Source organism: Megalobrama amblycephala, linkage group LG24, assembly GCF_018812025.1.
Source record: "Megalobrama amblycephala isolate DHTTF-2021 linkage group LG24, ASM1881202v1, whole genome shotgun sequence".
Taxonomy (NCBI): Eukaryota; Metazoa; Chordata; class Actinopteri; order Cypriniformes; family Xenocyprididae; genus Megalobrama; species Megalobrama amblycephala.
The window spans coordinates 16093487-16116187 of record NC_063067.1 but is presented as its reverse complement, the minus strand read 5'-3'; the positions used below and the strand labels follow the sequence as shown (position 1 = coordinate 16116187).

At 36.0% G+C, this 22701-nt stretch overlaps 2 protein-coding genes across 3 annotated transcripts in view; one reads left to right on the top strand and one right to left on the bottom strand.

The window, feature by feature from the left end:
- sh3bgrl2 (SH3 domain binding glutamate-rich protein like 2) overlaps nt 1-22701 on the top strand; it is a 53713-nt gene that overhangs the window by 14605 nt on the left and 16407 nt on the right. The gene's annotated exons all lie outside the window — the stretch shown is intronic.
- On the bottom strand, nt 1199-18480 carry lca5 (lebercilin LCA5). Of its 2 annotated transcripts, none has more exons than XM_048178292.1 (8): nt 18116-18480; nt 16048-16395; nt 13804-14345; nt 11965-12102; nt 11769-11865; nt 11327-11460; nt 6842-7085; nt 1199-3914 (listed from the first exon to the last, which is right to left on the bottom strand). In XM_048178292.1, the coding sequence occupies exons 1-8, from the start codon at nt 18144-18146 to the stop codon at nt 3124-3126; spliced, it is 2325 nt and encodes a 774-aa protein (XP_048034249.1). In that variant the 5' UTR covers nt 18147-18480; the 3' UTR covers nt 1199-3123. The 2 variants fall into 2 exon arrangements, with proteins under 2 accessions (XP_048034249.1, XP_048034250.1); XM_048178293.1 differs by having other exon boundaries at nt 6842-7082.

Genomic DNA, 22701 nt, shown 5'->3' with positions numbered 1-22701 from the left:
AGCGTACACTGAAAATGAGACATTTTCAAAATAAAGCGAATTACAAAATAATATTTACTCAGTTAATACATCTACTGCAGTATCACCACTGTTAAATAAACATGAATGGATCAGAAATTAGATTATGAGGTGGTACAATAAATCTCAAACATTTTACCTAAAAAACAAATGAAAAATTACCTTAAACTGCAGTAAAAATGACTGTAATATGATGATTTCTTTATTTAAACCAGCATGAATTAAAAGTAGAGCTACGAATGCTACTAAATGTTAATACATAAATATAATTTTAAAATCTAAATTGTCATGGGGAAAAAAAAAAGTTTGTCGCAATAAAAAATACCTTCATGATACTAAAATAGTTTTCATTATGGGTGAAATGTGACATTTTCCATTTTCTTGGCAGGTTACATGAGATTCACGCTATAAAAGATTCATCATTGATTTAGCTGATTCACATGTGACAGTCGTGTGATTTCAGCATTCGCCCACAATAGCATCCCTCCACAATGACCTCACCTCTGCCATGACCTTACAATGGATGACATTCTATAGTAAGTTCACAATAGTTAACATTCTACCATGCTTCACAACACACATGTGTCTCTGGAAGCTTGCTGCACTCAAGAGAAGACAATCAGACATTTCCTGTTAATGATAGAGGATGTTCACATATATTTCTAGGCCACACGTATCTATGGATCCGATTCTGGAGATCACTCCGTACACAATGTCATGTGCTGACTAATGGTCTTGCATATTCCAGTGTGTATGATGTTTCTGACAGTGCTCTTTTTGAAAGCTTGTGAAAAGATGGAACCAAAACACTTGAACCATAGAAAAACTGTATTTGAATGATCATTGAGGATCACCATTTCAAATTCAACCTTACAATACAAAATCTAATTACAGAGACAGACAAATAAAATGAAGTAAAGCCACAGAAATCCACCTCATATCATTAAATAATAGATTTTTTTTTTCACAATAAACCCTTTTTGTGCTACATTAAGATGTTGCTGTGCTTTGGAAAAGATTAAAATGTCAATCAAAGATCTCAGTCAAGTTGCAGTGAGAATTATGGGACAGAACAACAAAACTCACCTACATTTTTAAATGCATAGTGAGTACTAGATCCATTTCAATCTATTGATTGATGTGTTCAGGTGGGTGCCGGATTGTGTTCTTAAAAAAAAAAAAAAAAAAGTAAATGTGGCCCTGAAGTGAAAACATCTTTTGTAATTAAAACATAGTTAAATATTTGATTTGTGTGCTTGTCTCATATGTTAATCTGTCTTTTCTTTGAGTCCACATATAAATTGTGCGACATCCCTCATTAAAAAGTCACAATAAGCAACAATATTAAGCACATTGTTTCTATTTCACAACAGATTTATCAGTAATTGAGATTGCAATGAACTCTGAAATGCTTTATAAATAAGGACCAAATCAGTAAAATTTGTATAGAGCTAGTAAAACATATCTGCCTATTACACACACACACACACACACATTTTTTACACAACCACCTGACAAAATCTCACCCATGAGTGGTTTTACATTGATAAGCCTGGGTTTTATGAAACATCCAAAATGGCCAAGTAAACATTACCTACTTATTAATATATAAAAAATAAAAACATCTCATTATGTGAAAGCAGGCAAATGAAGACACTGTATTAACTGTGAATTGAAGTGGAATTCAAATTGTGAGTTTTATAACAAAAACATATACAGTGACCCCCCAAAAATATTTGTTCACTTATACCACACATTGAAATACAAGTATCACTGTGTTAAATAAAAATTATCAAACCAAATGACATTTATCTGGTAGCACGAGTGCAATTTTCAAGTTTTATAAGTTTGAAATGATAATACAACAGAGATAATCTATTGTTCACATTGGGATCAGTTAGTTCGATCTGAGAAAATTCCACTTGTGTGAAAAAAAAATGTGTCCATATTTTTGGGTTGCCCTGTATAGAGATAATTTCAGTAATTTGAGTATTTGGCTCATAGTTTAATCTATAAACTATAAACTTAACTATATCTTATAAACCAGACTCTCTCCTTTGTCGCATAATAGACAATAAGAGTTATCTAAAGTGAGGTGAAGGGGGAGAGACTAAAAGTGCTGTGTGGGAGGACTGGTTCAGAGAAGACACAGCCCAGACCTGAGTCAGCCAAGCCGCAGCATGGCTCTCTGAGAGGGTAAAGCTGTCACAGTCATATCAGTACTGAAAGTGCAGAGCCGTTACCTTTCAGACGAACACGTAAACTGAATCTTACAAAAGACTATCGGCTAATGCACACCACCCTCTATCTCTACTTATCACGCTCTTGTAAATTGGTAAGAAAATCTGAATACATCATTAACTATAACTACTTTCCATGTGGTATGCAAGGGAGTTTCTCAGCGATAATAACAATACGCAGAGGTAGAGTCCAAAATGACCTTGTCTTCCATACGTAACAAAGGAGCATTGAAAGGATTTATTGTCCATAAATATTACTTTTCTGAATATGAAACTGATTAATGAATTCTTTTTATTAAAAACAAAATGCCTGAAGTTTTTCCCCTGTCAAAAAACTGAAAACACATTGTGACCTTGCTGATCATATTTTTGTTTTGGTGGCTTAAAATGAGACATATTCCACATAAGTGGTGAAAACAAATCGTTTAAAAGATGTGTGAAGTCTCAACAGTTTCCCCTACTAAGACAGATTGTATGTTCTTGATTTGAATCACTCACGCTGATTACATCAGCGAGGGTCATATTATCATTGTAACAGTTTGACTTTAACCATCTATTGTGCTGTGGTTCCTAAAAAAAAAAATTACTGGCCAACAAGCAAGGTTTTTTTTCCACATTTGGTGCGTAGCGAGTGTTAATTTTGGTCCCTTTGCATACCTAACCATGAAAATAGTGTAACTGAGAAAGTCTTCCTCTCTGATTTTGCTGGAAGTGTTAAAAAAGAAGCATGCTAGCAATCTAAGCATTGTTTAATCAGAGATTACTTCATAAGGGAGCACAAAACCAAATATCAGAGGTGTTATAGATTGTCTCCTTCTGTTTGCAAGAAACAGATTCCTTCGTATTGACTGTAAAAGTGCCCTATTCAGAGTGTGACTTCCTCTATGTCATCATCAAATGATGTAATGGCCCTGACCGTGGGTCGGCTCTCAGAGACTTGTAGAGTGCTTCTATTGTTGGGGAGAGAACTGATGTTTAGCCCATTTGGTGTGTCTGTGTCCCTCCTCCGTCCACTCACTGAACCTGAAGGGAACTGGGTTGTTAGAGGGGGGCTTAGAATCTCCATCTTGCTGGATGGATCTGAAGGAGATGGAGTGGCAGTGGCACCAAAAAGCTGCTGCATGAGGTTGGACTTCCTCTCTTTGACCAGGCCACTCAGATCCAGCCCTTCATCTGGTCCTCGAGGTGACTGATTTGTGTTTCGTGTGGCCAAACCTGTACGGGGGGCAGATTTACCGAAAGAAGGGGCATAGCTGCCAAAAGCAAGATCGAGATCCTCACTAGGTCCTTGTGCTCTGTGACCACCTCCTCTTCTCCCAATCCCAAATGAGTTTGTGTTCTCTTCTGGCTCTGTGAACTTAAAAATACCGTTGTGGTTACGTTTCTCGGACAACCGTGGAGGAGAGCGGACACTTCCTGTGTCATCAGAGAAGAAGTCTGAGTCCTGACCCTGAGTCTGCATGTCGATCTCATGCATCTTAAGCAATAGCTGCTCTCTGCGCTGACGTTCCTCTTCCGCACACTCTTGATTGGGATGGATCTCCAGATTTCTGGCTTTATGTTGTAACTCTTCCGGTTCACGCTGCTTCCTGCTCTCTTCCTCCTTTGGAGATATAGGCAGGCCATTCCTCCAATCTTCTTCCTCTCTGCCCAGGCCTATTTCATAAGAAACTGAAAAATGAATAACTGCAGTTGCAAACATGCATTTAAACAATTACACTACAGTTCAAAAAGTTTGGGTACGATTTTTTTTTGGGGGAAAGAAATTAATATTCTAATTCAGCAATTCAGCATTAAATTGTTTAAAAGTGACTACAGACTTTTGACATTGTTATTCATCAAACAATCCTGAAAAATGAATCACGGTTTCCATAATAATTAATAATAATAAATTATTAAGCAGCACAACTGTTTTCAACATTGATTAAAATTAAGAAATGTTTCTTGAACACTAAATCATGCCATCACAGGAATAAATTACATTTTTAAAATGTACTAAAATAAAAAACAAGTATTTTTGATCACATAAACCCAGCCTTGGTGAGCCTTACAGACTTCAAAAACTTTTAAAAATCTTACCGATTACAATCCTTTGAACTGTAGTGTACATAAAATATTTGACAAACATCTATATACATCTGTACATGACTGAAAACTTTAGTTAATTGAGCTTTTAGCTATATAGAGTAGTGGAAGTATGACACATTTTTGTAGGCCAAAACCCAAAAGCATGTTAGCATTTTAGCTCTTCCGGTTCCATCGTTCCAAAGTCAATATTTTTTTTCAATGGGTTTTTAGTTAAAGGTGCCGAAGGACATGTTTTCAAAAGATGTAATATAAGTCTAAGGTGTCTCCTGAATGTGTCTGTGAAGTTTCAGCTCAAAATTCCCCATCGATTTTTTTTAATTAATTTTTTTAACTGCCTATTTTGGGGCATCATTAAATATGAGCCGATTTATGCTGTGCGGCCCCTTTAAATCTCGTGCTCTCCGCCCACAGAGCTCGCGCTTGTCTTAAACAGCATAAACAAAGTTTACACAGCTAATATAACCCTCAAATGGATCTTTACAAAGTGTTCGTCATGCATGCGGCATGCATGCGTCAGATTATGTGAGTATTGTATACTGTTATATTGTTTACATTTGATTCTGAATGAATTTGAGGCTGTGCTACGTGGCTAATGGCTAATGCTACACTGTTGGAGAGATTTATAAAGAATGAAGTTGTGTTTATGCATTATACAGACTGCAAGTGTTTAAAAATGAAAATAGAGGCTCTCTTGTCTCCGTGAATACAGCGTTTCACTAAAAATATCATGATATCATGGATCATGTCAGTTATTATTGCTCTATCTGCCATTTTTTGCTATTGTTCTTGCTTGCTTACCTAGTCTGATGATTCGGCTGTGCACATCCAGACATTAATACTGGCTGCCCTTGTCTAATGCCTTTCATAATGTTGGGAACATGGGCTGGCATATGCAAATATTGGGGACGTACACCCCGACTGTTACGTAACAGTCGGTGTTATGTTGAGATTCGCCTGTTCTTCGGAGGTCTTTTAAAGAAATGAGATTTATATAAGAAGGAGGAAACAATGGAGTTTGAGACTCACTGTATGTCATTTCCATGTACTGAACTCTTGTTATTTAACTATGCCAAGATAAATTCAATTTTTCATTCGAGGGCACCTTTAAATCTTGTGCTCCACGCCCCAAGAGCTCGCACTTGCCTTAAACACCATAAACAAAGTTCACACAGCTAATGTGGATCTTTACAAAGTGTTCGTCATGCAACATGTCTAATCGTGTAAGTATGGTATTTATTTGGATGTTTACATTTGATTCTGAATGAGTTTGATAGTGCTCTGTGGCTAAAGCTAACATTACACACTGTTGGAGAGATTTATAAAGAATGAAGTTGTGTTTATGAATTATACAGACTGCAAGTGTTTAAAAAATGAAAATAACGACAGTCTTGTCTCCATGAATACAGTAATAAACGATGGTAACTTTAACCACATTTAACAGTACATTAGCAACATGCTAACGAAACATTTAGAAAGACAATTTACAAACATCACAAAAAATATCATGTAATCATGGATCATGTCAGTTATTATTGCTCCATCTGCCATTTTTCGCTGTTGTCCTTGCTTGCTTACCTAGTCTGTTGATTCAGCTGTGCACATCCAGATGTTAATACTGGCTGCCCTCGTGTAATGCATTGAACATGGGCTGCATATGCAAATATTGGGGGCGTACATATTAATGATCCCGACTGTTACGTAACAGTCGGTGTTATGTTGAGATTCGTCTGTTCCTCGGAGGTCGTTTAAACAAATGAGATTTATATAAGAAGGAGGAAACAAAGGAGTTTGAGACTCACTGTATGTCACCGAACTCTTGTTATTCAACTATGCCGAGGTAAATTCAATTTTTGAATCTAGGGCACCTTTAAATGGCTGAAATAAGGTCAGTGGTGAACACAAGCTCAAGATACTTTCATGTTTTATTCTTCAACATAAAATACTTAAATATTAACCTACCAGCGATTTTTTTTAAGCTGTTACTTGTCTTGAAAATGACGGTTGCTAACAAGTGGCTAAATGGGACTACAGAGGCTGTCGGCAACAATAAATGTCATCACGCCGAACAGGTAAGCTCAGTCCGCTTTCACAGTCTAGTTATGCTTATAACTGCACTCTAACAAACTATTCTAATTCAAACTTTCAGGGAAAATGTCTTTAGATAAAGACAGAGAGTTGTTGGAAACTTAGTGGTTCATAAACGTTGTGTTCATCTGTGAAAATGATCTTGATGGACAAAACATTTAAGTAGCATAAGCTTTTTTTTATCTATAAATCAAAAGCCTATGGGAAAATCCTATTGGGTTTTTGTCGAGGGAACCAGTGTGATGCTAACTGCTGATTGGCCTACAAAGTGACATCATAGTTCCACCACTCTATTAACAGTACTTAATTTACTCTGGAGTTTTCACTCAAATTCTTAATTCAGTTTTTGTATGTCTGTATGTCTTTAACAAAGACAACAATATGGCATCTATGACCAGTTACATTCCTACCTCTGTTTCCCTTTAAGTTCTTCTCATTTGAGCTGGGCTGTTGATCTAGTCTTTGCCTCTCCTTGACTTTCAGCAGCTCCGTTTCTCTTTCTCTGTCATGCAGCATCTCTTTTCCTCTCTCCTTCTCCCTTGTCTGTTCCATCACAGATTCCATGCCTCTTTCATTCTCCCTTTCTTTCCAAAACTCTTGGATCTTCCATTCCTTTGCTTCTCTCTGTCTCTGCTCTCTGTCTTGCTGATCCTGCTGATGCATTGTAGAAAAAGAAAATGGATGACAAACAAAGGACCAGAAGAGAGTAAAAAAAAAAACCAAAGTTCATAATTTCTTTTAGCCTTGCTCACTGAAATGTTAACTTATGTAAGGGATAGTCTGCACAAAATTATAATTGTCAGCATTTTCTCACCCTTGTGATATTTAAATTTGACATTCAGTTGGCATTTCTCAATTAGTTAAAAGATACACAAGAACTAATTACATTCGGCATCACTGACATCGAACCTTACACAAAATATGTAAGTCAATACATTAACAGCAGCTATTGTGGAGAATTTGTCTACATTTATGACGCTTTATGTGTTTTTTTTTTTGTCATTTTTAGAGCTTGACCACAAGTTCCACAAAATAAAGAATGAGGGCGAGAAAATTATGACAGAATTTTCATTTTTGGATTAACTAGACCTTCAATCTTGTATTTAAAACATCTCTACCATAGACAAATAATAAATATTCTCTCAGAAATTCTTTATTCAGAATCATGGACACTGTTGATATAGACTATTTGGCAGAGGTTAAGAAGTCAGCACTTCATGCAGCAATGCAATGCTCAATTAAAGATGTGAAGATTTGCTTTGGGAGCCAGCATATGAACTACTATTCAATTGCGTGCCGCATGCTGGTATACAGAAGGACAGACTTTCAAGGCCAACCTTTTTTACTCTGTGATTCACAGCAGGCTTTTGAACCTGAAAGTCAATAATTAAAAATTACTCAGAGATTAATTAACAAGGAAATTCATGGGTATGTAAGCTAACTAAAGATCGATAAAAACCGAATGAGAAGGAGAGACAGAGAGCACGAGCTAAATCAAACATCAACAAATGAATAACTGCAAACAAAGCAGAGTGTTAAATGAAAGAAAATGAAACAGAAACATGTATAAAGATAGATTTTCCTATGGGGAATCAAATTTTAGAGACATTGTATAATATGCTGAGGTTTCTAGCTCATTATGCAGCATTTATGTGCTCTGTTCCAAAATCTAGCTAGCTGCCGAACAGAGGCGGCATTTTAAAGGTACTACAGAGGATGTTTTGTTTTATACATTTTTGCAATATTTCTTGAAACTGTCTTTACTAACTGATAAAAGACTATTTATTAGGTGCACCGAAAGGAATAATATTAATATACATCATCTGTGCACGAAGTAGGGCCTTAAAAACATCAAGCCAATCGTTTACACGATCATCACGTAAACCAGTGGTCGCCAACCCGTCGATCGTGATCGACCGGTCGATCTTTATCACTGTTCCAGTAGCTCGCGAAAATAACAGAAATATGAGTACAAAATACATTACATTTCTCCAGTCTTTGTACTGTATTTTTGTATTTATTTTTCTGTTATTTTCGGGAGTTAACGTTACTGGTACAGTGATAAAGGTAAATAGCCCACATCATGTCCGAGTCTGTAAACGGCCGTAAACAAGAGGCCAGAGACGCTGAAAGACGGACGCGAAGAGGAGAAAATTCTGTTGCAGGCAGAGCAGCTCACTGTTCACGATGCTCGAAATATAGGAAGAAAATATAAATATTGAATTGGGGGTGAGGGGTTACATGAATGCATCTCTAAAAGGAATTACTGTCTTCAGAAAAATTTCGATGGCAATGGCATTTTATTTTCCTCTTACCTCCGAATAAAGTAGCTAATTATTAGCGCAGTTCAGCTTTGTTTACAGCGGTAACCAAGGAAACGCTGTATCTCTGCTGCTCCATAAGCGCCACCTGCTGTCAGAGAGTGAATCTGCGTCTCATTCAGTCTGCTGTTTTCGTTTCAAGCTTTTTTTGTGTGTAGCATATAATTTCACAAAGATAAAGTCAGACCGTTCTGTTTTTGCTTTTAAATCTTGAAATTAAATCTCAATTAATTCAAATAAAAAACAACTGCTCATACAATGTGATAGCATCTTTGTTTGGATTGTGGTTAAAAAGCAGTGGTTCCCTCTAATTTGAAATGGCTATGTATTTTTGTTTATGATAATAATAATAATAATAATAATAATAATAATAAATATCTGCAACCAGTATAAGAATCGGCCAATTTGCTTGTAAAAATAAACAAATAAATAAATCAGAATCTAAATTGGCCATGAAAAAAATACTAAATACAATCTGGGCTGTCTTTCATAAAGGTCGAGGTCAGGGATCTTGGGCTTAAAAAGGTTGGTGACCACTGACGTAAACGATTGGCCCTCTGGCTTGTCAATCACTGCCATTACATTCCTTGTGAGAGACGTGCGTGGCTGCTCCAGTAACTTTCCACACTCCACAGGCGCCGCATGCAATGTTTTTGTCAGGAGACAGGAGTAACAACTGCAGATTATGAGGTACCTGCGGTAAGTCCGACATAATGAATCCACTAACACGACACAGCAAATGCCGGTGGTAAACACTTGCGTTCCAATACTTGTGCACGAGTTTTGGGAGCCGTTCCCTCGAAATGAGCTGTGAAGGAGGGGGGTTGTTCTTACGCATGCGCTCATTTCAAAAACTCACTAACAGTCTTTGGTTTCTCAGTCGACGCAAAGATCTTCTGTATCACCTTTAATGCCTTTACTTTCCAATGACAAAGCTGTTCCAAAAAGTTATTTAAGTCAAAAGTTATTTTAGGGTGTTTTCACACCTATGGATCGCTTGTTTTGTTCCGAAACAGGGACTAAATTTGTTACAATGTTGCATTTTCTTCTTGGTTCGGTTCGCTTTCACATGGCAACATTTCAAAGCGTACCAAAATGCATTCAGGCAAGTCACATGAGAGTACAACTGTCCTCTTATTGGTCAGAGTTTTCGCTGCGTCATCCATCAAAATAATGATTGACAAGCTAGCTCCATGAGCTTATTGTGGCTTTATTTGTAACTGTCGAGACACACACAAACACTTTATAAATGTAGCCGTCTCGCCCGCAGTTAATTCATATTTGCTGTGGCAAATTCAAACCCGCGCTCTTTCTCTCTCTCTCCATCTCTGGATTTCCCAGCGCTGTCTAGTAAGCGACCTGTTGTCCGTGTGTCTGTCGAGAGAGACCATTTGAATTTTATAATGAAGCAGAGCGGGAATTGAGACTTCGTCGGGACAGCATTCTCGCACTGAGAAGTGTAATTACACACCAGAGGCGCTCGTTGGCTTTCAGATATTGTAAATAATGTGCTCACTCACAGAATCAGACATTACTGATTTTTATATCATATTTTCCGTTATGAAAATGATATCATTTGGTTCGTTGGTCCGTTAACTGGGTCGATTGCTTTCACATCTCAAGCGAACCGCTCCAGAGTTCGTTTGAAAGCGTACCGAGACCACCTCTTCAAGCAGGTCTCGGTACGCTTGTTTGGTCCGCTTTTGGTGCGCACCCGAGTGCGATTTCTGCTTTCCCACCTGCCCAAACGAACCGCACCAAAGGGGCAAACGAACTCTGGTACGATTCAACCAAACTAAATGAGGCAGGTGTGAAAGCACCCTTAGGATGGCAGACAAAGACATATATGTTAAACATTAAATATGAAAATATGGAATTATTATTATTTACATTATATTTATTTTTTTAGTATTCATTCTGTAATGACAACAATAAAAAAAAAGTTCATTAGTAATAATAATAATTGAAAATAAAAATGTATTATTTTACCCAGTGTCTGTGTGATGTATTGTCATGCTTATTAGAGTATTGCACTATTAGTTATATTAAACATAACATATTAAAGCGATAGTTCACCCCAAAAATTAAAATTCTGTCATCATTTACTCACTCTCAAGTTGTTCCAAAACCTGTATGAATTTCTATCTTCTGCTGAAGACAAAAAAGATTTTTTTTTTTTTCCATATTATGGAAGCCAATGGGGCCCATCAGCTGTTTGGTTAACCACATTCTTCAAAATATCTTGACAGAATTTTAATTTTTGGGTGAACTATCCCTTTAATGTGAAAATCTGATTGGGGTGCTATTTGTGAATTGCTCACTAAGTAGAGCGTTACAAATCAGTTCCATGACAATTTGGATGATACCTATGTAGGCAATAGACAACAAAGCAGCTTCACTAGATTTTGAAACAAAGCTATAGTAAACATTGGTCTAATTAATGACATACAATAAACTGAAACTGTTTGCAGTTAAACACAATTTTATGAACTAGAGGGCTCTTATGTATAATAAATAAATAGGTTTAAATAGGCATCTAATTTATAAGTTCTTTATTAAGCAGACTGTACGTGCCTTCAGAGAGAGGTAGTCATCGGTCTGGTCGTCAGGTGGGAGTCCGTTGGTAAGAGCTGGAGGCGGCGATGGGAAGTCCAAAGAGGACGTCTTGACATCTGTCTGTACTGCTTTAGTGCTGGTTGTATTGGAGCCTTCAACACATATACAAACACAAACATGTTACAAAATACATAGATTACAGGCACAAATACACAAATTCATTATTTAATACTGTTCCCTTCAAGGCCCTTCAGTTGTTACAATATCTCTCATATCTAATCCACAGAACCACTGTAAAACACATGGGAATATACAGTAATAATCACCATAGGAATATGTTTGTTATGGAATCATTACCTGTCTGCTAATAAGACTGAATGTTTAAGTGTCCTGGGTGGAATGTGCATAGTACAGTTGTGTAATGAGACTTGGATGAGCCTATCAACAAACACTGATCTACCTTTTTGTTTGCTGCCATTCTCTATTTCTTTTCTGGAAGAAGCTTTAGGCATCCTGTTAGCGTAGATGTTCCGAGCATCCAGCTCCTTTTCTTTTTCCTAAAATTAGATGCAATAATTGAACATGGTGTGATGGGTTTACGATTTAACGCTTATAAACGCTTGTGGGTGTTCCACGTGCAGTATAGTATATAGTACCTTTAGTTTAGTGCAAAGTCTCTCCACTTCCTCCTGTAGTGCTTTAACTTCCTGTTGTGCATCGTGAGTTCTCCTCCTCTCATTAGCTAGCTGCCTTTGAAAGCTCCCGCTACTCAGCTCCATGTTCTTCTCCAATTCCTGATGACACATTACACACACATACTGACAGCGTGATCCTTGAGGATAAAGTCATTACAGCCATAACTCCTAAAAGGAATTTGTTTTCTTCTGGTAACAGCATTTATTTAATTCAAACTCATTTATCCTTCAGTTTCCATCAATGTAAGGATGGAAAGAGTAAAAACCATGAGGAAAATAAGTGTGAAGCCAGGGCAACCTTCAATCTTGATTATTGTTATAATTAACATTTATCAAATTTAAATTAATAAAAGTTACAAATTTTATATTTACATTTTTAAAGTATACAGTACAGTCCAAAAGTTTGGAACCACTAAGATTTTTAATGTTTTTAAAAGAAGTTTCGTCTGCTCACCAAGGCTACATTTATTTAATTAAAAATACAGTAAAAAACAGTAATATTATGAAATATTATTACAATTTAAAATAACTGTGTACTATTTAAATATATTTGACAAAGTAATTTATTCCTGTGATGCAAAGCTGAATTTTCAGCATCGTTACTCCAGTCTTCAGTGTCACATGATCCTTCAGAAATCATTCTAATATGCTGATTTGCTGCTCAATAAACATTTATGATTATTTTCAATGTTGAAAACAGTTGTGTACTTTTTTTTTTTCAGGATTCCTTGATGAATAGAAAGTTCAAAAGAACAGCATTTATCTGAAATACAAAGCTTCTGTAGCATTATACACTACCGTTCAAAAGTTTGGGGTCAGTAAGAATGTTTATTTTTATTTTTTTGAAAAGAAATTAAAGAAATGAATACTTTTATTCAGCAAGGATGCATTAAATCAATCAAAAGTGGCAGTAAAGACATTTATAATGTTACAAAAGATTAGATTTCAGATAAACACTGTTCTTTTGAACTTTCTATTCATCAAATAATCCTGAAAAAAAATATTGTACACAAATATTTTGTACAATTGTACACATTAAATGTTTATTGAGCAGCAGATCAGCATATTAGAATGATTTCTGAAGGATCATGTGACACTGAAGACTGGAGTAATGATGCTGAAAATTCAGCTTTGCCATCACAGGAATAAATTACTTTGTCAAATATATTCAAATAGAAAACAGTTATTTTAAATTGTAATAATATTTCACAATATTACTGTTTTTACTGTATGTTTAATTAAATAAATGTAGCATTGGTGAGCAGACGAAACTTCTTTTAAAAACATTAAAAATCTTAGTGGTTCCAAACTTTTGGACTGTACTGTACATTTGAAAATTATTAATTATTTTATTATTATATAACTAAAAAATAATTATATAAATATAAATAAGATTGTTCTCATCAAATTTTAAGTTTTTTTTACAAAGAGAATTTGTATATACATTTTTTACATTATATAAATGTAAAAAAAAAAAGAAAAAGAAAGAAATTATATATTTCTTATAATTATACAAGAAAATAGTTTTACTGAAAATGATGGCATACATGGTCAAACATTACTGAACGGTTTGTAATTTTTCATCTGCTTTGTTGTTAGCCAGTAGTTAATTTGACTTAGCTGAGTTGACAAAAAGTTGGAATCAGAATTCACAAGTTTGCAAGGCATACAAATGCATTTATATGATCAAAACATTTGAGATATACAGCTAGCCCAACAAGTTACAGTTCACCCCAGGACAGCTGGCCATCCTTATTGATTAAGCCCTGCACTGTTGTTTGCTTGTCATTTTTTTTTTACCTTTACTCTGCGTTCACTTTCTTGAAATTTGGCTTGAGCGTACATCAGTTTTTGTGACAGTTCCTCCCTCTCTCCAAGATTCTGGTCATCTGCAAGGTGCTGCAGTTTCTGCAGCTGGCTGCGACAGCGCTGGAGCTGGGCGTCCGTTTCCCTGAGGCTGCGCTCCGCTGTGCGCTGGTTCTCCTGACTGCGTCGCAGCCTCTCGCGCAGCACGTGAGTCTCATTGTTGTGACGAGACAGCAGCTGTGAGATCTCGCTCTCTGTGTCATTGTAGCGATGCAGAGCTTTCTCTTGCCGCAGCTGTAGCTGTCGCAGTAAACGGTTCTCGCGCTGCAGCTCGTCTGCATGCAGCCTCAGCTCAGACAATGCGTTCTTCAACTCGTTGATCTTTAGTAGACGTGCAGACAGCATGCGCTTGGTGACCGGGTCCACTTCTTTGGATGGAGCGTCTTTACTCAAACTTTGTGTTCGGATGCCTCCTGATCGCTGCTGAGGATGATGGGAGTGGAGTGGGAGGTGGCGTGACACACCTTTATGTACACCTGAAAAGAACAACAAATACAAGCAGGCATAAGTAAATAAGGCCACAAATAAAAGCATAAATATTACCATATATCTGAATACATACACAGATTAAAAATATATATTCAAAAAATTAAATATATTTAACTGTATTTTTGACCTTCAGAAATCATTGTACTCTGCTGATTTGGTGCACAAGTAACATTTCTTCTTTTCATTATTATTATCAATGTTGAAAACGGTTTGAGCTACTTAATATTTTTGTGGAAAGCATGAAACATGTTTTTCAGGATTCTTTGATGAATAAAAACAGCATTTATTTTAACAAAGTAAAAGTCTTTATTACTTTATTATTTAAATAATCACTTTTAATGCAACCTTGATGAATAAAAGTATTAAATTCTTAAAAAATAATAATAATAATAATAATAATAATGACCCCAAACTTTTGAGCAGTAGTGTATAGCCCAACATTCCTATTAATACATTGACATTGATTGTGGTAAAACAAATGAAGTCATTTTCCATTCATATGATGCTTGATGCTAAATATCTCTTGTGCATTCTGCTGGTCATTATTGGTACTGCAGGATACAACATTATTTCCTGAAAGATGCTTTAGCCTGTTTTAGGGTTAATATCCAGGTTATATTTCACTACAAATATCAAAATTTAAAAAATGGAAGAAAAAAAATGTAAATTAAATTTAGTATAAAGACATTGAAACCTATTATAGGACCATTTAGGATATTTTGCATCATTTATTGATGCATTTTTTATGACAATGAAGCACATTTGGATTTTTTTTTGTAATTATCATTATTCTCAATGATTCTCATTACTGTAATACAGTATTTTTTCAGTAAATTTCTATTATTTTTCAAGATTTGTTTGCATTATGGTAATGAGAATTGGTCTGGCAATGTACTTAAATGTCATAAAAATAATGTCATATTAAAAAAATCGTGATCCTCAAAATAGGCTTCATATTAAATTAAAATATAAAATAGAATTATTACTATTTCTTTTTGTTTTTAGAGAGAAATATGACCTAGCCTAATTTATAAGACTGCATGAGTATCTTTTGTGTGAGAACATCACACTGCCGCCCATCACTCAGCTCAAGATGATTCACAGCAATCAGAGTGGCCATGCACAATCACCACAAGATTTAGATGCTGATGGCCTTGATCATCATGTTAATTACGTTACACCTGTAACTAGTGGATAAGAGGAGACGTCTGACTAATTTCATACGCTTCAGAATGATTTGACCTTCTAGATTGCTGATGAATTTGTTCCATTATGGGTACTGGCTTGTAATAAATTGAGTGCAAAGGAGAGGTAAACAATAAATATGGTACAGTACATGAGTCAAACGAGCTCCAAAAGTGCAAAATCCTGACGATCACGTTATTCAACATGATTTGGGATCAATTCATCTTGTGCTTTAACATACATTATTTAAATATTATTATAACTATTATATATTATTATTATTAATCACATGGTCAATGTTACAAATTTACTATTTGATCAGTGACTTACAAATAGTGCAGAATCTCAAATATTTCTTTTTCATTTTGCATCATCATGTTTCTTTGTTTTTATTTTTTTCAAAATCCTAAAGCTTTCTGTTTATTTCCAGGTCTAAATTAAATTTTCAAAGTGATTTCAGACTTCTGGACTGTATGTGTTTGCCTATATTGTGCGTGTGTATACCTGCTCGATGTAAGGGGCTGCTGGACACTCTCCTAGGTCTCCCTTTTCTGTGCGGAGATGGAGAGGCTGACGAGAGAGACCGATCCGAGCGCGAGGCGTTTTCATAATCATCCGAGTAGAACGAGGCACTGCTGTGATCTCCATCCGAACACCGATCGCGGTCTGGGTCTCCAATCGGCTCTTGTGTTCTGGTTTGTGCATGATCCCCAGTCGAGCTCTCAATGTCTTTCCGGTATTTCTCCTGTTTCCCAGAACGTAGAGGAGATTCCAAGATCTTCGCATCACTACGGTGAGACAACCTGCTGTGCTCTGATTCCTGATTTTCGGCATGCAAGTCCATGTCTTCCCCTGCAATACAGTTCACAATGATCAAAACAACATCAGACTGAGAGTGAACTGAATATGCGCTTCACTCACAATTAATAAACAGCAGGCATACATCCAAACACACAATTCAAAAAGGCACGGTATGTTTGCAAATCAGGTTGTGAGTTAGTGTGTGAGCCTTGAGCGAATCGTGAGATAAATCCAGACACTAAACACTCAAGCTGTCTGAGAGGCTTCTTCAAAATTGTATCAAGACAATGTCACATTTATTGCTTATTCACGACAGTAATGTGTTATTAATTCTCAACTAGTACTTTGATTAGAGACACAGTGTCCAGCCAGGCGAGCCCAGACACTAACAGATATTCAGCCATAAAATTAGGAACATTACTATAATTTAGGCATGATCGAGCAAATCTCAAACACCAAGGCATTTAGGTATGCGTCTTGCCAGACACTTTTTTTATCATATCATGGCATAAATTGTGTTGTGATGTGAAATAGTTGATGAAGGTCTCAAGTTAGACATACAAATAAGAAATTGCCAAGTGTCACTAAGAACAAAGAGTCAACAGACCTGAATACAAGACAAAAAATTAGCTACAGCAGATCTGTTGTGTATCATCATAAAATAAGCAAGATTTATGACCCTTTTCTAAGGCTACTGACAAGTCCCCCTCTTTTTGTCCCTGAACCTGCAGAATCCTGATATCCTCTCTGGTCTCGGTCACCATGGAGATTGAGTCTGCCCTTTGTAAGCGGCCAATAATATCATTCACTCCTTAATGGCATGCTAAACACATTCAATTACTGCCTCACCTTTCACCTTCCTTTTATTTTTTTTAGTAAAATGTTTCTATGACATCCATTAAGGTGCAAATAAATAAATAAAAATAATTATTTAAAGTTGATATTAAAAATTTAGTTAATATCATACTAGTTAAAATCTGCATAAAGGAAATCTTGAGTTTTATAAGGCCTTCACCAAAGCCATATTTGCTACTAGCAAATTACAGGCCTGTTTAAAGCTTCAGGAGCTTAGCCAAAAAAGGTCCTAATAAATTAGTTTTAAATTATTTTTGTCATATTCTGCCACAGACCTATTCTTGACTTTAGAAGGAATCTTATGCAAATGCAAAACTATACAATAGCACACTAGAGAGTGTTTTTACACATAAAACATTAATTCATTGAGTCAGTCTAATGTTTAAAACCTTATAAACTGCCCAGGAGGAGCCCATTACACAGTGTTTTGTACACATGTGATACACTGACATGAAGCATTGAAATCACCTGCTCTTGACAGGCCAGAATGAAGTAACAATCACAGCAACAATTGTCAATCAGTTTCGTTGATATTCTTATAAAATTGAATCAAACTTGAGTAAATAAGAACCTAAAGTGATGATACAAAAACATACAGTTCAGAAATAATAATAACAAATTATATTATAACAAAATTAATAATAGAAACATTATAGTTACTGTTGCCAATTATCATAACAAAAGAGCTTTATATGAATGCAGAACCGGGGCATCTACAGGTATCCATAACAGGAATGCGGTCAATTCGCTTCGTTTAAAACAAAACAATGTCTGACTGCATCTTAACACGTATCACTGTATCAAGGAAGAAGCTGCTGGTCTTTCTTATTTACTAGCTGGTTGTTAGTATATAGTGTTTTCCGAGTGACAAAAAGAATAGCAAACGCTGAATGTATATTATCTTAAAAGTACTCACCAGTTTCTTGTTCTTCGTTCAGTTTCTTCATTACATGGCTCGATTAACGGCTCGCAAACTCGCTAGCCAGCCACATGACGAGCTAGCTGGATTATATCGTGCAACTAGGACAACACACAACACTCTCAACTGTAGAGACGACGCCAAACGATTAGCAAAACGTTATCCGATACGGTAAAGAGAGCGAATGCGTTTGTTTGGTCGTCTATCTTTTAATAAAGCGTATTCTGAGTTCTATTATGGCGGAGATTGTGGCTTTTGAAGAGGAATATGTGCTTTACTGAAGGAGTTGGTGAAATCTCTGAATCCACGCCTCGCCTTCTGCTACTGGACTGGTGTCATAGTGACGCCTCTCCATGGCAACGTGCGCGCCCCTGTCAGTCCGTCACCACTTGTTGAGCGCGGCTGATATTACAGTGACAGACAGGCTTCAGGTGTCGGTAATATTATTAAAAGGAGCAAAACTTGTCAGAAAGACATACAAAAATGACATCTGATTAGCATCACATTGGCATTAATAACTGAAATATGACATTAAAAACTTTACTTGTTTGCACTTATGGATGATAGTACTTACATGATAGATAAGTTCTAGTTTTTTTTTTTTTACATTTATAATTTTAGTTAAATATTTTTATTTTAAAAATATACATTTTCATTTTATACATTTTTTTTCAACAGGATAGAGGTCAGTACAGTGCATAGAGGTAAGTACAGTGGAGAGAGGTCAGTACAGTGGACACCCAGATAGCAACTTTGTGCCGGCCCAGATCCGGCCTACATCTGCCATGCGTGGTATGATGATCTGGGCCACATGTGGAGTGGAATTTGGGCGGACCGCTCCTGTTTGCCAGATCTGAGCCACAAGCAGGCCATAGCAATGCCACTTGTCAGCCAAGAGCAAAGAAATAAACCAGAACTGGACCTTATCTGAGTCACAAAATCTTTATATATTATTTATAGAATCAAACAAGCCTGTTAACAAGCAGAATCACTGAAGGAAAGAAGAGAACAGAAAAAAAGACAAACAGAAACACAACTAACTTCAGCCACAGCCTTAAATGAAATCAACCTAAGATTAAATCTCTCCAGATCTCAGCAGAGGAGGATTAAACAACTCCACAAACAGCATTACAGCTTCACATATTACTAACCAGATTGACTTTATTTCTGTCATTCATCTACAGAAGTTCTTATTGAGAATTAACAAGTTCAACGCTCATGTTTGCTTAGTTTGAAGTCACCATAATGGTGATTGGTGTTTCCATTAGTTGGGCTCTTAAGTCTTATTATATGTTCGTCTTCTCTGGCTGCTGTCATTTGCAGTAGCAAAGAAAGCTGAAATGAGATCAGATGATGATTTTGTAATAGCATGAATCACTGATGTGATGTCATTTAAAAGTAATAATTGTGTTGTGCCATTAATACATTTAAATTACAAACTTTGTTTTACCGCAACATGAGATCACACTGTATTGCAGAAATCAGTTAGACTGAAGATAAAAACCATGCAGAAAACAATACACTACAATGACAAACACAGATATGAGTAATCAGCAAATGAAAAGATTGTAATGACAGTTGGTTTTGTTCCATTAAGAGATTTCAATGACGGTCGGTTTCGTTCCATTCTAACATTTCAATGACAGTCCATTTTGTTCCTTTACAAGATTTAAATAATGGCAGTTTTTTTCCATTTTTTTCCATTGCGATATTTCAGTGCCACTTGGCTTTGTTTCTTATATTAATGACGGTTTTGTTCTGTTACGAGATCTCAATGACGGTTGGTTTTCAGTGTCAGTCGGTTTTGTTCTGTTAAAAGATTTCAAAGACGGTTGGTTTTTCAAAATTTCAATAACTTTGGTTATGAGATCTCAATAATGGTCAGTTTTGTTCCTTAACGAGATTTCAATGACAGTTGGTTTTGTTCCATTAAAAGATCTCAATGATGGTCGGTTTTATTCCGTTATGAGATTTTAATGACAGTCAAGTTTGAAACAATTCAAACTGTTGGTTTTGTTTTCTGACTTTAATGATGGCCTGTTTTGTTTCATTGTTTTTTTAGCGAAAATTTGAAAAAAATATTGTAACGTCTAAGGAGTCATTTCATTGTCAACTTTTCCAAGTAATGATTTTAGATTGGGAGGAAATTCTGATTAATCATCTGTCCATTAAATTGGACATCATGCATCACTATACTATATTATATTATCACTATATACACTGTTCTTGAAAATCTTGAAAAAAGCAACTGTTTTTGTCTGTAAATAAACATTTTTGTGTGGTTAGATTGTAAATTGCCGTTACATCAAAAAAGTAATCTGATTACATAATGCATGTTATTACTTTCAATGTGTTACTTTACTTGAAACATCTCAAAAGTAATCTGATTATGTAATGCACGGTCCTAGTGCATTACCTTACATGTTCCATCCAAAAAGTAGTCTTATCACATAAGTCACGTTACTTGTAATGCATTACTCCCAACACTGCTCATGTTTAAAATCTTTTTATTAGGGAATCCAACAATTTGACCATCATTGTTACATAGCTTTTACGATTCCTCCAACATTGATAATTTCAGATGAGATTTAAAAACACCTGATCACTAGTTCAATAGATCAATGTAGATTTCAGTCTGAAGTTTTCTCAGGAGAGCTAAATTTGTCAATTTTGAACATAATCAGAAAAATAGCTGTGAGGAGCAATCATTGGGGCCAAACACAGCAGAGGCAAAATGAGGAGCAAAACAAACATCGCATGGAGCATCAAGAACAACTGTAAAATTATCAGTTTTATACATTTTTACATAATTTTAGGCAAAATGGTTGAAAAAAAACACAAATACAATCAATTGCTTGACACGTTGGACCAAAAGGTGGCACTGTAACCAAATTGATGTGTTATTGTCAGTGTGGCATAACAATGACACAGAGAGTTTGGTGTCAATATTCAAAATCATTGCAGAGTTACAACTTTGGATCTTTTTTTTATCGTTTTGCATTTAAAATGATGGCTATGTTTATCAAGTACATCAGTATCATAATGAACTATGATAGCAACTGAGATAAAGACACTGCATAACAATTTTGAAGTCAAATAGACCAACTGTACTGTAGATAGAACCGATTTCAATTATAGCGCCACCAAGTGGCGCAGTCCCGCCGCTTTTTTGTGTGTCCTCAGAATGCCCCCGTGTGTCAAATTTGATGAAAATATTTAATTTCCTTTGAGTTGTAGACATTTTAATGAGCACATAAATATGACCCACATTCAACTTTGATTACTTTTTTTGCCTCTTACAATCAAAATTTTGACATTTGGCCATTAGCGTGTCAATACACTATGTTTTTGATTTTCCTACGGTGGTTTCGTCTCTATAAGAGTAGCGGTTTTGAAGATATTCACAATTTTTTTAAAACGCAAAACCCACAACGTAGGACAAACCATAAGGCGAAGTATAGGATGTTTGGTATCGTTGGACTCATCAAGGATTCAGGAATCTAAGGAGATGACTCCTGTGAAAATATGTCAACCACATAATGTTATAAGCATGTAAATATTGCATTCATTAAATACAGCCTTTTACTACAAAATTCAAAATGGACAACGCCCAAAATGGCCAGTATATGAGATATTTTATGATTTTTGGGCAAACCGTTCAGAAATTATAAGCAAACATTTTTTCATATCTCCTGACCAGTAGGTGGCGCTGTGCCGAAACGCTGCATGTAGCCTTAGGTCATGTTTGTGATGACATGTTCTAAGACTCTTCCCAATACTCTAAAGCATTGCAGAGCCTCACATCTACTTTGGCGTGCTCTTTGTCGAATTAATTTGCGCATTTTTCGCGAATGGTTACATTTATCAAAAAGCTTTTAAAAAAATTGTTGCCAGGTCTGAAGATGATCGGAGCCAATTTTGGAGAGAATTGGACAAACCGTCTAGTACAAATTCAAAAAAGTTTTTTTGGGGGCAGGGGAATTCAAAATGGCGGAAAATTTTTCATGACGGAAAATGACAATTGTGCAATCGAATCATTATGAGCCAAGGAATCGGGGGATGGGGGGGGGGTTGATTCTAGCTCTTACGGTTCAAAATTTATTAGCATAAATGTGAGTGCAAAGTTGGACAGTTGGTGGCGCTAGAGGGATTGAGTTTGGATTGGTGCTTGCCCCATAATTATCAGCTAATAAGGGTAAATTGACATACTCTGGTAGACTGGAGGCAGCCTGAGCATTTTCTACAGTCTGACTTGGGTTTCCAGAGAGTTGTACCTTCACCGGTTGTAGAGGTCTTTGATGGAATCACGTCCTCATTCATTCTGATATCAAAGACGTAACATTCAACTTGAAGTTCTTCTCCGCTAGTCTAACGGGAACAATCTCGGTTGCGTTTGCAATAATTGAAGCTGTATTATTCTTTTTGTATATATTTTATAGTTTTCCCATGATTTTATATAATTTTATTCATTGGTTTGCTAATTACACACAGTATTATTGTGCTATTACTGTATTGTGTTTAATACAGTATCAATCAAGTGGACATCTGAAAATCTCTTTGTAAAATTTGTGTAACATTTAATG

What these genes read in the sequence shown, in the direction of transcription:
- lca5 (XM_048178292.1), bottom strand. Translation starts at nt 18,146, where the DNA reads ATGAAGAAACTGAACGAAGAACAAGAAACTG. An exon ending in AAAGTGAACGCAGAGTAAAG is followed by an intron (nt 12,103 to 13,803) that starts GTAAAAAAAAAA and finishes ATGTGTCATCAG; the next exon opens with GAATTGGAGAAGAACATGGA. An exon ending in GAATGGCAGCAAACAAAAAG is followed by an intron (nt 11,461 to 11,768) that starts GTAGATCAGTGT and finishes TATGTGTTGAAG; the next exon opens with GCTCCAATACAACCAGCACT.